The sequence below is a fragment of the Typopeltis vanoorti genome, chromosome 1 (assembly GCF_054136105.1).
Source record: "Typopeltis vanoorti isolate ZY-2024b chromosome 1, IOZ_Tvanoo_1.0, whole genome shotgun sequence".
Taxonomy (NCBI): domain Eukaryota; kingdom Metazoa; phylum Arthropoda; class Arachnida; order Uropygi; family Thelyphonidae; genus Typopeltis; species Typopeltis vanoorti.
The window spans coordinates 185,468,011-185,484,773 of NC_143549.1; the positions used below are offsets into that span (position 1 = coordinate 185,468,011).

At 36.2% G+C, this 16,763-nt stretch overlaps 1 protein-coding gene across 1 annotated transcript in view; it reads right to left on the reverse strand.

Moving 5' to 3' along the window:
* Pkn (serine/threonine-protein kinase N) overlaps positions 1 to 16,763 on the reverse strand; it is a 343,091-nt gene that overhangs the window by 178,526 nt on the left and 147,802 nt on the right. The window contains exon 10 of the mRNA XM_090400359.1: positions 11,484 to 11,556. Coding sequence (XP_090256485.1) covers positions 11,484 to 11,556 — 73 coding nt within the window. The remainder of the gene's footprint in view (positions 1 to 11,483; positions 11,557 to 16,763) is intronic.

The following is a 16,763-nucleotide window of genomic DNA, read 5'->3' on the forward strand; positions in this document are numbered from 1 at the left end:
ATTTCAAAAGAACGTATAGGATATATTTTGCATGAAGAATTGCAAATGAAAAAGCTTTGTGCAAGATGAGTGCTGCGCTTGCTCACAGCAGATCAAAAAACGCATGCATGAAAATCTCTGAACAGTACTTGCAGCATTTTAACAAGAATAAAACTGATTTTGTGCATTGATTTACTACTATGGATGAGACTTGAATTCACCATTACACACCAGAATCCAAACAGCAGTCAAAACAGTGAACAGAAGCCAGTTGTTCAACGGCAAAGAAGACAGACAGTCAGTTCCATCAGCAGAAAAGGTCATGGCATTGGTGTTTTGGGATGCTTAAGACATTTTGTTTGTTAATTATCTTGAAAAGGGAAAAACAATAACCAGGGAGTATTATTCCGATCTTTTAACCAGACTAGATGAAAAAATTCGTGAGAAAAGATCCAGTTTGCAGAAGAAAAAAATCATCAGGGCAATGCACCTGCCCACAAAGGTGTTTTGGCAATGGGAAAATTAAGGGATCTGCACTATGAATTGTTGGAACATCCACCCTATGCCCCCAGATTTGGCTCCCTCTGACTTATATCTCTTCCCAAAACTAAAACTCTTCCTCACTGGTCTGCATTTTTCTTCGAATCAAGAGGTGATTGCAGCTATAGAAGGGTATTTTGCAGATCTCACTGAGAACCAGTACAGGAACGGGATAATGGTGCTGGAGCATCGCTAGAATAAATGTATTAGTCTTAAGGGAGATTATGTTGAAAAATAAAAATAATTTTGAAATTATAAATCCATTTTTTTCATTGTTAGGCCGAGAACTTTTCAGACCACCCTCGTGTGCATGCAATATTCCTAAAAGGAGTCATTTACTGCATGTACAAAGAAATGAAGAAGCGACAGACAGCCCTACTTTAGAAAGGTGATAGATGAACTATTCATATATAAGAATTAGAATTGATCTAGAAGAACTAGGTCCATTCCAGTTCTCTAAAGCTACTCTGGTTATCTGAGGACTTAAAATATCAGCTCTGCGATCAACAGGCTACAAGTTTGAATCCCGAAGTGGACATAAACAGTTGTGATTGTCTTTAGGTGAGAGATGAATTTCACTGCCTGATGCAAGACCAACAGCCCACTTAATGGAGGCCTGAATGCCTTGCAAAAGTTCCAAGCTTGGCCTCCAGACTTGAAACCAAGTCTGGAGACCAAAATGGAACAGAACCAAAGTTGATGAGAATTAGAAAAAATCATGTTATTTTTATTGGTTAGGTGAATGCTTCATAGCCATTGCTGACTTCTACATAGTGTATTGGTTTTCTTCCATCTAATTTGCGTGAAAAGGTGTCCAAATGGTGCTCCACCAATCCATACTTGCGATAACAATAGTAGCAAATATATGTTCTCCAAGTTAACAGATCTTCCTGTCTGTCCATAGTAGGACAAGTTACAATCACATGGAGCAGGGGTCGGCAAACTTTTGAGACGTAAGAGCCAAACCTGTCCCTCACAACAATTTAAAAATTATTCGAGAGCCATAAATATATTTTTACAAATAAGGAAAATTTAAAGTAATATTATAGTAAATTTAAAGTAATATATAACAAGTTATAATATTAATTATATCTTTATTAAATGAAGAAAAAATCACACAAAAAATTGCTCTCGTTGGTTTTAATCAGCGCGAGCAATGAGCTTGCATTTTCTTACAATGTTTCTGTATGTCCGGTTTGTAACTAGTCGTTTTTAATTTAAGGCACGATTCCAAGTTGGCATCAGTAATTTGGCTCCTCGATTTACATTTAATGAAATTCATGTTAGAAAACGATTGCGCACATAAATATGTAGACCCGAAGAAAATTTGGAGCTCCATAAGTCTTTGCTTGTCAAGTCCAGCAATTGTATTTCAAAATTAGGCGTGTCAATATCAAAAGGAGAAAATTTTAATTCCTTCATTGGCATTAAGAGGATTTGTAATAAAAGCTAGAGTTGCTTTATTATTTCTGAATTCCTGAAATCTTTGAAGAAAAGATTCTCTCACGTTTAAAACTGCTGTCTTTGAAATAATCTTTGTTAACGAGGGCATTGTTTTCTCGCCGATATTGAGACAAGTTTGGGAAATGAACTAAAGATCCCCTCTCTAAATCTTTAGTGAACAGAATCAATTTCTTTTCAAATGTAATAACTTCCTCTAGCATTGAAAAAGCAATATTTCCCTTGCCTTGTAATTTACGATTGAGCTGATTCAGTCGTGATGTAACGTCCACCATAAAGTACAATTTTTGCAACCACTGATCTTCTGTTAATTATGGATATTGAACATCCTTGTTGTCGAGGAATAGTTTGATTTCATTTATGCAAGATGCAAAACGCTTTAACATGCCACCTCTGGAAAGCCATCGAACCCTGTTGTACTAGAGAAGATATGAATATTCGCTCTCCATTTCACTTAACCATCGACAATTTAAAGAGTTGCTAAGTCCCCATTCTATAATAGTGTTGGTAATCTTAATTACCAATTCCATAATTTTACCAATTTCTTCTGTAAATGTTTGTGCACAAAGTGCTTCCAGGTGGAGTATACAATGGAAAGTAATCATTTCATGATTAATTTTTCCTTTTAAAATTGAAACAAAATCCTCTTTCGCTCCCGTCATATTTTTTGCACCATCGGTTGCAATTGACACAATTTTATTGAGTGGAATATGATTTTTTTCCATGCATTCAAGGACGGCATTTGCTATGTCCTCTCCATGCATTTGGCCCTTGAGTGGCAATAATACCAGAAGTTCTTCTCTTGGATCCTCAGATGATACAAACGGCAAAAAAGGGAAACTTGGGCTGTGTCCTTGATGTCGCAAGACTCATCTACCGCAATTGATAAAGCTGAAGCTAATTTAACATCTTTGACTTGTTGGTTGGTCACATTTGAAGACATTGTAATAGTTCTATCTGCTACTGTTTTGGCAGATAATGGTATGTTTTTAAATTTATTTAAAACCTCTGCTTTGTTTTTGAAATCCTGAAAAAGTTCTTCAGATGCATTAAATAAACAACATTTGATGTATTCACCATCTGTGAATGGCTTTCCTCTCTTAGCGATCTCCTGACTCACTACGAAGCTTGCAATATTAACATCATTGTCAAACTCTCTCCAATAATTAAATACAGAACTTGATTTCTCAGCATTTTTCTGAAGTTCTTCAACTGCTCTCTTTCTCCTGTCACTGACATGATATTTCCTGGCAAATGTGGCATGTTTTGTCGTGAAGTGTCTCTCCAGATTTGACTTTTTGTTGTGTGCCAGTTTTTATTGGCAAATAAGACAGGTTGGAAGGCCAACTGAGTTCGAGATAAACACGAAAGATTCAGTCCATTCAGTTTTAAAGTCACGATGCTCATCTGTGTTTTTCTTAGATTTTTCTTCGTAACCATGTTGAAAGCACCCCTAAACAACATATTTTATTTAACACATTATATAAATACATTATATAAAAAGAAAATAAAAAGAACTAAGTGATTATTCAAAATAATAAATAACAATAATAGCCTGTGTAGCTCAGTAGAAGTGGCGTTTGCACTCTACAGTACTTGACTACATGACGAAAGGCGTTCGAATGTAGTCACTGACTAGAGGAACTTTATCTAAGCCTTTTCTCGACTGGTTCCAGAGTTAGTCGATCTCTGGCACAGGCTAGCAGGTTTTCCCTCCTGGAAACTCTGGTTTTTCGTCCCGTAAACTCAGAAAATCTGCCCTCGAACCCACACTATTTTCAGATATTAAAAATATTTTGTTAGGGACCACCAGATGGCAGCACTTACTAGCCACGCCGCCTTCTTCACTGCGTGCCGATTAATTAGTGATAGCTTTAGGCCAGCTATCTTTTGACTGGCTACCAGTGGAGATTAAACTGCCCACTCAGTCTCCAAAAGTTAGATAGGGCTAAAAAAACGGCCTCGCCTTCTTCCTATACGGGAACAAAAAGGAGTTAGCTGATTTTTTTTTTTTTTTACAATAATTCGAAAATATAATGAAAATAAATCTCACCACTAACGCATTTTATTTAACTTGGATATGAAATAAAACACGGCGCAGTAAATCGCGACTGTCAACATATCTAAATATAATAAAACCAATATTATATATATATATATATATATATATATATATTTAAAATAATTGCCTTTATCATAATAATAATACAGGTAACCCTCGTATAACGCTATATACAATGTGATTTCGATATAACGCAGTCTACAAATTGTATTAACCCTTGTTGAATGCGGTATCGATATAAGACGGTCTAAAAACTGTAGTAATACTTTATCTTTTCATATATTTTTCAACACACAACTTAAAAATCAAATTTTATCTTCATTAAATTTGCATCTGCTCGTATCGCACATGTAGTTATAAATAGCGATTTTATATTAGGAGAAATACCCTTTAGCATGAAACGTCAATTGTTTACCATATAAAGCGCTTATTATTGAAAATTGTCTTCATTTTCTGCCAGGAAAGCGCATTAAAAGTCATAAGTGTGTTAATCTCAAGCTGAGCATTTTATTTTTTGGTGAGTTACATACAATATGTAATGCTTTTTTTTAAGAAAAAAAATTTTTTTTTTATAGTAATGGCCACTTAGAGCGCTTTTGCAGTAGTCGCAGCACTGGACATCATGCAAAAGAATTCTGTGAGAGAACACAATTTGCAGTGATTACCTTCAAAGAAAAAAAAATGTGTCATTTCCCAAAAGACCCACCCACTGTAAACTGCCAAGGTAACAACTGAACAAGACTGAAGATACATTCGGTTTCGATCAGCACATGAGACTCAACCTTAGTGAACTTCTTCATAAGTGCTCCAATCTCATCAATAGTGAATTAATTGATGGGGAAATAAATTTAAATGAGGAGGAACTGGTACAATTAATAGATGACGTCGAAAGAAACGGCGGGGAAAGTTTTGCCGAAGATTCTGATTGTGATTAATCCGTTAAAGAAATTAGCAGAAGGATGGGACTTGGCAAGAAAGTTAGGAAGTTATTTTACGGATAAGGATTCCTCATTGGAGCGCTCCCAAAAATTCACAAGACAATTGGATATTTGTTTAGTTTCATATTATGAAAGTAATAAACAATTGCAGCATAGTGGTAAGGAAGGTCTTATTTCTGACTTCTTGATAACTAAATCAGCTTAAGTATGCAATGAGAATTATACAAATGATGTCCAAGAGATTTCAAGTGATGACAATGTCCGGCCACTTGTAAATAAAGAACATCTACGAATGTTAGTTTTGAAGAGTTGTTAGTTTTGATGATTAAAATATACACTTTATTTTATTTTGCCTAAAACATTTATGTATTACGTGCAATGAAGTTTACGTACAATTTATAATTTTATAATATGTATTTGTTTTATAGTTTACATGTTTTCTTACTAACATGAATTACCTGAATTAAATAAAAATATATTTTTGTTGGATATGTCATTGTTTATATAATCATAAAAAAAAAGATTTGGGAACCTAACCCTACTTTTTCTATGTGATCCGAGTCTTGCATAACGCAATTTATATAACGCGGCATTTTTGTGGAACCTAACATCCGCGTTATATGAGGGTTACTAGTATTTGCCAGGTTGTCTTTATCACCTTAATGCAGTGGTGTAGCTAGAGCTTTTGCCGCCCAGGGCGATCTATGAGTTTGCCACCTCCTCTCAATACACACCAAAAATACTACAAAAAGTCAAAACGATCTATAGGGAAATAAATTAAAATACTATGTTTATTTTTGAAGTAAAACTTTAATTTCAACATTCTAAAATGTTATTTTTCTTGCTTCTCTGTTTGTAAAATCATCGATGTCATTGACGAAGTCTATTTCATAGTAATTTAGATAATTCTTAATCAATTTTATTTAGAAAAATTCCTCTCACAACTGGCAACAGTTACAGCAATTGTGAGGAAAATTCACAGTAGAATTTCAATAATTGAAAATGAGTTCTCGAGACTGTATTTTTAGAATTAACTGTAAAAGTTCAAAAAGGTTCAAAGTGCTGCCTGGGGCAGATGTTCATCTCCGCACCCCCCACCAGCTACGCCTCTGCCTTAATGCAGTTTCTGGATGCACCCAGCCAAAAGAGAATACTAAGTTGCAGAACCAGCAAAGCGACACGGACTCTGCTTTCACATTTAGACATTGGCAACGTTGCCTTGCCCAGTAGAGGGCATCCGTGCATTCACTTATTAGTCACTTTGTTGCTCAGCAAATGACCTCATATGTCGAGGCACCCTAAAACCTAATCAGTCACATTGTTTGGCTGTCCTGCCTACCATGTGCTCAACCATCGCCTCCACTCCCTCTGTATACCCTCTCCACGCTCGCTTTACCCTCACTGACATCGCACATTTTAGTGCCACAAAGTTTTGTGAGACCTATAAAACAAATGAAATCACCATTATGTGAATAAAAATCCTTTAAAAATTTTATAAATGAAACTATGCTAATTTTGTTTTCATTTTCAATTTTACTTCAGAGCCACATGTACGTACCCAAAGAGCCGCATTCAGGCAATGACAATCAAGGAAAAGAAGAAGTAGCCATAGTATTCAACATAAAAAACGAGGATAATCTTCTTGAATGGCAGTCAGTCTCAAGCAGGGTAATGTGGGCAAATATCAGAATGGGGAACTGGACAATGAGACTTATTTGTGCCTACAGTCAGACAGACGGTTCTAATCAGGTAGAAGTGGAGGAATTTTTTGAGGCTCTAGAGAAATCTACTGACACAATGAAAAAGGAAAAGTTGGTCCTTGTTGGGAATCTAAATAGTAGAGTAGGAAGCGATTGTCAGACATACAAAAATGTTTTGGGAAAATTTGGAGAAAAGAGCAATGCTAATAATAATGGCAAATATCTGTTGGATTTCTGCTCAGGACATGGACTAACACCATGTTCCAACATAAAAATGTGCACAAATTCACATGAAGAGAAGAGGCTAGGAATAAGAAAAGTCTCATTGACTATGTTATTGTTGATAGTGATGTTTTCTCCCTGGTGCAGGACACCAGAGTGTACAGAGGATTTGAAATTGGAAGTGATCACTATTTAGTCTTGAGCAGGATAAAATTGAATTTCATATTGAAAAGAATAACATGTAAGAAAGTTTTAAAGCAAATAAAAGTTGAGCAGCTCTCAGATGTGAACTGCAGACTAAAATACACAAAGTTTATTGAAGAAAAAATGAAAGAGTTTGAGAACAGGAACCAAACCTTAGAGACTCAGTGGCAAGCCTTGAAGAAAACCCTGATTGATTCAGCTAGGGAGGCATGTGGTGAAGTTGTCTGCAAGGATAGAAAAATTAGAACTGCATGGTGGACACACAAGGAAGTTAAAGAGGCAGTGAAGGAAAAGAAGAAAGCATATCAAAAGTTCCTGGCAAATAAGTCAGCTTGTGCTCAGAGAATGCAGAGACAAATGTAAGAAAGCTAAACAGAAGTCATGGGAGGACTTTGAACATAGAAAATAAATAACAAGAAGGTGGTAAAATATTCTGGGTTGTTGAAGAAGCTTAGGAATGGAGGAAAGAGTGCTGTAAAAGGAGTTAGAGATCATAAAGGTGACATGAAAACAGGAGAAAAAGATATCCTTGAGGTATGGAGTAATTACTTCGAAAATCTGCTAAATGAAACAAGCAGTGATGACAGCACAGTGGTAAAAAACACTGCCCAGGCATGCAGTCAGGAAAGATATCCATACTTGAAGTAGAAAAAGCCATCAAAGGCTTGAAATGTGGAAAGGCAGCAGGAGTAGATGATATGCGACCAGAAATGATGAAGTATGGTGGTACAAGAGTCTTAAGGTGGCTGCACTGCATAGTTCAGAAAGCCTGGACAGTGGGACAAATTCCCTATGATTGGAGTAGAGCTCTCATAGTACCCACATATAAAAAGGGAAATAAAACTGAATGTGAGAATTACAGAGGTATTTCCCTACTGAGTGTTCCTGGCAAGATCTATGCAAGTATACTTGAGAAACGGTTGAGAAGAATTGTGGAAGAAAAGCTTGGTGAAGAACAAGCTGGATTCAGGCCAAATAGAGGCTGTCAGGATCAGATATTCACTTTACGACAAATAGTCGAGAAAGCATGGGAATATAACAAAGATCTATATTCAAGTTTTGTCGATTTGGAAAAGGCATATGACAAGGTGCCAAGAGAGAAGCTATTCAATACGCTGCAGTTATATGGTGTCAATGGGGCATTATATCAAGCAATACTTAGTCTTTATTTGAGTTGTAAGTCAGCAGTTAGAATTGAAGGAAGTACAGGAAGATGGTTTAATGTTAAATCTGGTGTGAGACAAGGATGTACGTTATCCCCTCTGTTATTCATTATCTATATAGATCACATTATGAAGGAAAGTGGTATTAAACATGTATCAAAATTGGAGATGTTAATGTCAGCTCTTTGCTTTATGCGGACGATGTTATACTTCTAAATAAATCCGCTACAAGTCTGCAAGATTCTCTGACTAAATTGAATAGCTGTTGTAATAGATATGGTATGAAGGTCAGCAACAAAAAGACAAAGACAATGAAAATAGGCAGAATCATTGAAAATGTCAACTGTGTTGTGAATGGAGAACCTGTGGAACAAGTAAAACATTTCAGCTACTTAGGCACGATTTTTTCTGAAGATGGTAAATTAAATATAGAAATAGACAACAGAATCAGCAAAGCTGGTATGGTGGGAAGTCAATTGAATAAATTCATATGGAATAAGAGAGAAATTAGTCGGAACACTAACTTAGCTGTATACAAGACAGTGTTCAAACCAGTTTTAACTTATGGATCTGAGAGCTGGGTCAGAAGTAAAACATTTGGCCAAAGACTAGTGACCGCAGCTATGAGAATTCTGAGAAAGATTAGAGGCATCAAACAGATGGCATCAATGGCAATATCATATTAAAAATGAGGATATTAGGAAAGAACTTGACATTGTCCCCATCCTGGAATGCATTGGGAGAGCTAATCTCAGGTGGTATGGTCACTTAAGTAGAATGGGCGAGGAAAGATTAGCAAAACAAGTGATCTCTGCCAGGTTGGCAGCAAAATGACCCAGAAGAAGACCAAGATATAGGTGGATTGATAAGGTACAAAGTTCCTTAGACGATAGAAATATAAGATCTGATAATGTTGGAGTCTTGACAAGTAACAGACTGATTTGGAGGAAAATTGTAGATAGGAAGTGAGTAATGATGTAATTTTTTTCATGTAGTACTATCATATCCTGTACACCCCTTGAGGGTACATGGTAGAAATTTGATGATGATGACAAAGACAACACATTACTCAATGAAACACGTGGGTAACTCAAATCCTATGTAGGTAATATGTCCTCTGGGCATTTGTAGGTAGCCTAGGATGTCAATTGGGACCTCTGATGATGTTTTCTAAATTTTCTATGATGATAATTGCTTTCTAAATTTTGGAAAGTTTTATTCATCTGTATTTATTCAAATTAAGTTGATTTCTGAATGCTGCTGCAAATTCCAAAAATAGTGTTTTCCTAATTAAGAGGGAGATGTTAAATCCTGTTTTATTTTATAGCCGGGTACGAAACTCGGGTCGAAATCCATCGACCTCCATAGAGTTTCAATGCCAAAAAAACTATCGGCGGAATCAAGTGTAAATGATCACTTGGATAGTACAACACCAGGGCAACTCCATGCAAAGGTGGAGCAAGCTCCTTCACTATTTATCTTTGTAGTTGTTTTTTTTTTTAAATTTACTATGACAGAGCATAGTGGTTTTCTTCCAGAAAATCCTGTGAGTGGTATCTAATACAAGGTCTGCAAGATACCAGATTGGCCATACTCATGATTGCAGATGTAAGATTTGTGTTCATCTAAACAGTGCTGACTGACCTACCCATTTGCCCAAAGCAAGTCAACTTGCAGGACGGTACTTTATATACTCCAGGTACAGAAGAGAGGAGGGAGCTGATCTTTGGTAGAATGGATAAGAGTAGCAAGTGTCCAGTGGGGCTTAAAAACTGTGTAGCAGTTGCACTTTTTTTTTTATTTATTTTTTTTAAAGACCTGGCTATTTTTTCCAATGCACCCCAGACATAGGGAATGGTGATGGTATTTTTGAAATCCTTCTGAAGGGATGATCAAGGAATGGGGGAAGGATTGATCATTTTTCTAATTCTGTAAGGATTGTAGCAATTGGATAGGAAGGTGTTGTGTATAATGGTTGAGTTCTGTTTGAAAGAGTTAAATTTAAGAAGACTGTTTGCAGAATCTGCAGCAGCACTCAGAAATCAACCTAATTTAAACAAATATGGCACATAAAACTTCCCACAATTTGGGAAAAGTAATTGTCAGAGAGTCTAGTTTACATCCTAGGCTGCCTACAAATGCCTAGAGAGGGTGCACCACCTAAATAGGCATTGAAAGCATTAAAAATTAGTTTTTAAGCCTTTCTTAGTGTGTTCAACACTCCATTAAACCTCCAACATGATGTTCTTCCAGCATTTAAGCCTTAACATATGGGTGTTTAGGGGAGGGAAAAGTAAAAAGGCTATGTAGTATTTCATCTACTTTGTGGGAGCAATAGCCATTGGTCAAGAAAGTATGATGATATCATTCTGTGGAAAAAGTCACATCATTAGAACAAAGAGCAATAGCATTAGAACATACATTTACACAAAGGGCATAGCTCTGTGTATAAATTGTTTTTCGAATTCCATATTGTTGGGCTGGATGATGATGTGATTGTTTCTGTAGATATCTTCCTGTGTGTGTGTGTGTGTTGGCTTTGTATAAATGAAAAAAAAAAAAAAAAGATAATGAATCATCTGAAAGGTGAGTGACTAATGTGTCAAGAAAAGGTAAACAATCATTTGATTATTTTTCTACTGTAATGTCTGGGGTACTGGTGTTAAGGTAAATAATAAAAGAATTCAATGTATCTTACCCAAATGGCAAACATATAATCAAGCATAACCACACTCAAAATAAAAGGAGGGGAATTGCAGTACCATTAATCTGTTTGTATATTTTTTCTTGTCGAGTAAATTAACCAACATATATAGTACATTTGAATAATTAAAAGCGATATCACAGGAAGTCAGACTTTTTAAATCAAGAGTGTCTGTTAGGTACATTAGTAAAGAGAGAGAAGTGACATCAAAACTAACCACTATGGCTGAATTTTTAAGGATATGATTAATCAAAATTTTGTATTTCTAATGGAATGGCTGTTACTAGAAATTTCTGAAAAATAATAAAACCATGTTTTCTAGAAACTTGATGGCCATTTGTATGTTTAGCAGAAATGATTTCCATGAGACTCAAATTCCAAGGTTGAAGCTCTCTAATAATACTAAATTTTTAAGTACAGAATCAATAGTTTGCTGCAAAAGGTTAACACATAATCATATATCTGACAAATACTTATATGATAACAGATCAAAGAAATGAATTTTTTTACCTTTATGCTTAAACAATTTTCTCTGTCGCTGCAATTTTGGCTTTCGTGATATCATAGGATTCAGAAATTTTACCTATCATAAAAAATAAAAATATTTTGAATACACAAATTAAAACATTCATGTACAAATGCATGCACATGTTTGCAAATAAACTAAATCAACTTTTGAAATGTCTGTAATGTCAATGAACTGTCATATGGCAAATCATTATAGTTGATGTTCTAAAAGCTAGAACAGATCAAAATCAAGATTCAAAATCTGATCAACATCAGATTTTGTTAATGAAACATTTACAGAAATTTCACTTTAGGTTTCCAGTTGGTTTAGAAAAAAACACTCTTTCTCTATAAGATGTCTAATAACATAAGGAATGTGTGTTGGGTCACATGGCCATGCTAGCTTATAACTGAAAATGGGCTAGAAAAATTTCTCCTCTTAGTCAGACTATGAAGCAGAATAACTTCCCTATGCAAGCAGTACAAAGTTTCCTAGAAATAATTTTCTGTTAAATTTTCTATTTAAAAAAAATTATATTTTTAAAATTTTCAGAAAATTTTAACCATTTTAATCCTATTTATAACTACTCAGAATATTTCTCCCTTTTTTTGATTTCTCTGATATCCCCTTTTGAAAGTAAATACTACAGTACATAAACCAATTTCTTATTTGAACGCTTTATTAAGTGTTCATGTAAGAAATAGTTTGACAAAGTAGTGTGTGCAAGCTCAAAAAGAGAAATTTGATCTTGCAGAGTTCAGAGTATTATCAAAGATAATAACCTCTGATTTTTAGGAAACAAAGAAATAAAGAAAACAGGACTGTGTTTTTGTAGAAATTGAGTTTCCTCATTCCACTGAGGAATGACAAGAAAATCAGTGTTTGACTAATAAAGCCTGGAACTTTTTTTTGACCTATGAGACTTGAACTAAGAAGAGAGGGAAAACAGCATGTACTACCAACAAAACTATGGATGAAATCTGAGGTCAACTAGAGAAAATCACGCATGTATAGCAGGAAGAGGAAGGACAAAATTGGAGCTCTGGGGTACTCTAGCATTGGTTAAGGAAATCTGAAAAGATGATGCTGCCCATCATGATAAATAGTGTATCAATAATCATAGAACAGACTGGCCAACCAATGACAGAGTGGGTGGTAGACATTAAGATGTTATTCTGCTGAGTGGTGAAAGCCTAGAGAAAAGGAACAGTCCTACAACAGAGTCAACTCTTTTAAGACTGCAGAACGATATCCAGCACAAAGCTCTGCAAAATGAATGGATTTGGATTAAGGCATTTGAAGAGGCTTCTGATTACTGAGAAAGTGATTAATCACTTTCTCACTAATCATTCATTAATGAGCTCTCTCTAACTAATTCGCTTCACTTCCCTTTTATGCAGGTATTCAAGTTCTGTATATGTTATGGCATCAGAACTAGCATTAATAATTCCGGCAGAATTGCACTCAACTCTTCTACAAATCATGGAGCCATCCCCCCCCCCACCAAAAGCCATTACATGGATCTTCCAAGCACACCTAGAAGAACAGTAACAGCATGTTGTCATCAACATAAGATTTCCTTTGTCTACCAATTACACTATTATATTGAAATGATGTTAAATTCCAGGAGCATTCATGTATATTAGACTACAATGTATATTAGACACACAAAACAGCAGCAATGCTGTTTTATGCATCTAATACACATGATGTAAATGGAACATACAGAGAAATAGACTGAAATGCCATTGAATTAGGGATAGCTACCTAGTAATGTGTTGGATCCCCTCTGGCAATAATGGCCACCGCATAATGAGGCAAGGATTCTAGAAAGGGTTCTTCATGGAAGGAGGAGGAAGGAGGTGAAGATTACAAAGAAACAATTTGGCTTCATGCCTGGTAGATCAACAACAGATGCTATCTTTGGGTTACAGCAGATGATGGAAAAGTTTCGAGAGAAACAACGGGAGTTACATCTGGCATTTATTGATCTGGAGAAAGCATATGATAGAGTGCCAAGGCAAGAAGTCTGGAGGTATCTGAGGGAGCAGAAGCTAACGTAGAAATATGTCAGGTTGGTGCGGGATATGTATAGAAATGTGAAGGCAAGAGTTCGGACCTGTCTGGGACAGAGAGAAAGTTTTCAAGTAACAGTTGGCTTGCATCAAGAGTCAGCATTAAGTCCGTTTCTGTTTAATATTGTGATGGAGGTGGTGAGAGAAGATGCACCTTGGACAATGTTGTATGCAGATGACATCTTGCTGTGTGCAGATTCAAGAGAAGAAGTGGGAACTAAACTGGAAAGATGGAGAAAAGTACTGGAAGAGAGAAGTATGAGACTGAGCAGAAGCAAGACAGAGTATGTGTGTTGCACAGTGGGTAGCAACTAGGAGACAGATCTGGAGCTGGAAGGAAATGTCATCAGGAAGGTGAGAGACTTTAGATACTTAGTTTCAACAGTGAAAGAAGATGGAGGGGCTGAGAAGGAAGTGGGATGCAGGATACAAGCAGGTTGGAGGAACTGGAGAGAAATGGCTGGAGTGTTATGCGATAAGAGGGTGCCGATCAATCTGAAAGACAAAATAGGACAGTAGTGAAGCCAAGCTATGACGTATGCTATGAAAACTGTTGCCCTGAGGAAAAATAACATCAGCAGGATGGAAGTAGCAGAGATGAGAATGCTTAGGTGGATGTGCGGTGTGATCAGAAAGGATCGTCTGAGAAATGACTATGTGAGGGGAACAGTGAAAGTTACGAACTTAGGAGCGAAGATACAGGAGGCAAGGTTGAGATGGTCTGGTCATGTGATGAGGAGGGAGGACGAATATGTGGGAAGAAGGGTCATGCAGATGGATGTGCAAGGAAGGAGGAAGCCTGGGTGGCCAAAGAAGAGATGGAGGGAGCTGGTAGAAGAGGACTTGAGGATGAAGAACTTGTATGTGGTGACAGCCCAAGCCAGGAGGATGTGGAGGAGACTCATCATCAACAATGACCTCACTTAAGTGGGAGAAGCTACAGAAGAAGAAGAAGAAGATAACGAGGCAAGGACTCCACAAGTTTGTGAAAATGTTTCACAGGTATGGAGACCCATGCATCCTCTAGAGCTGTCCACAATTTGCTCAAGTTCAATGGTGATGGGAGACAGGCTCGAAAACTCTTCTTAACGGTATCTCCCTATCTTCACTTGTCAATGTGTTCTTCAGCATCCAAGTAATTCTCTGAGCTATTTTGCAACCTCTTGCAGTATGTCCTCTGAATTTCAAATCTCTATCCACCATCACTCCAGATATCTAGCCTCATCAATATGAATACAAAGTATGTAATCTTTTCATCCTGAAGTACATTTTACAACACTGAATTGACAACCATTTCATTTATTTATTTAAATAAATCCTATTTACTTAAATCATCCTGTAAGATATCTATATCACCTTTGTCAACTATTGTCCTCCCTAGTTTTGCATCATTGGCAAACAACTGAATATCCTCTTCAAATCTTCTGCTATATGACTTTCTAGTGCTCAAATGTTCCAAGCTTCAAGGTCTTCCATCATGAATAACGTAACACAAATATCCTTAACATTCTGTAATGGGGTGAAGACAGTCTAATGAACTTTTGTGCCTACAAAAGTCAGTCTTTTCCTATTTATTTATTTATTATTATTATTATTTTTTTAATTATTCCTTCCAATCATCCATGGAGGATGACTGGAAGGAATTATCCGAAAAACTCATCATAGGAGGTAAAGCACTCACAGATCACAATAGTTAATCATACCTTGCCTTGAATGCATTCAAAATACACTCTGACAATGCATTCCACTCATTCACTACCCAACAAGCAAACAATCTCCTTTTCACTTCCTTACTTACATGACATTTGTACAGTTTCCAGGAATTACTTCTTGTTCTTACATCATTCATTATACTATGCAAGAATTCCCCTCTATCTATTTGATAAGCTCCTCTCTCCAACATATGTGTCAGTCATATCAGTCCTCTTCTTCTCTTATCTTGCCCAGCTCTGAAGAACACATTCCTTCATCTGTCCTCATGCTCAATACTTCATCCAAGAAACAAGATTTTTGTTCACTGTTTAGAATATTCTAATTTTATAATACTATTCCGATATTTGGAATAATGCACCAAACAAAATCCCTTCCTAAAATAAAATTTTTATTTAAAATTTTAAAACCCTTGTTTTCTGTTACGCTCTGGAATGTTTCATCATTTCAGCTGATTCTTTGAATGCTCTTGAGAAAAAATGGTAACCTATATGGAGAATTTTTGTTTTTTGCCGTACTACTTTTGTTTGTGCTGCCAGCTGATTTGTGGCTTCTTTTGTTCTCAAAATCTTTGAAGTGTTCTGATTGGTGCACCTCTCCAGATCTGCTTGTCTGTCCTGTGTAGTGTAAATCACAACTGATTTTGTAGATACCTTGCTTTTTAGGTGGGGAATATAGAGGTTTAGGTGATTATAGATCTTGTTGATTGGGTAGAATGCAACCTTTAAGTTTTGTTGGCAGAGCAACCTCACTATTTGGTCTATGAATGATTGTATATGAGAGAATCACTGCTCCACTAAAGTGTAGAAAAATGGCATTCAAAGAATTTTCTAAGAAGAAAATTTTTCTGTGAATTTCTGTAATTTTCTTCTCCCCATGACAATTTTGCTTTTTGTCCACAAAAGGTTAGGCATGTAGCTAGTAGATTAGAAATACAAGTGGATGGTTCAAGATCTAGGTAACATTATTTTCTGGAAAGTAAACTTTACACAATGCTACCAGTAAGCAAAGTAGGTAACACACAAAAAAATATGCTACTTGAAATTAAAATTAGATAAATTTTTTTCTGAGTACCTAATCACTGGCTTAATTCACAGTACAATGCACTACAGGTTTCACCAAGTTTCAGGGGACAATTTGAGGAGAAACTTATAGGTTAAAGAGACCTATAATCACTACAAAAACTGATAATGACAGAACTGCTAAAAAATTTGGGGACCAACAAGAAATGCCAATCTTGATATTGGCATTAAAAATTAAGAATTTCATCTGCCAAAGAAGTTATGAGCCTTACTAATATTATTATTATTATATCACACCTCCTGGGAGTCCAAAGACTCATTGAGGGAGGGCATCAACTCTACAGCACTTCATCTCACTACTCCACCGACCTTCATCATCTAACACCAATGCCATCTACCGCCGACTACCACCATTAGTGCTTTCACAGACAATCACAAACATCCATGCCCATGGCAGAATTGGAACCCGCAGCCT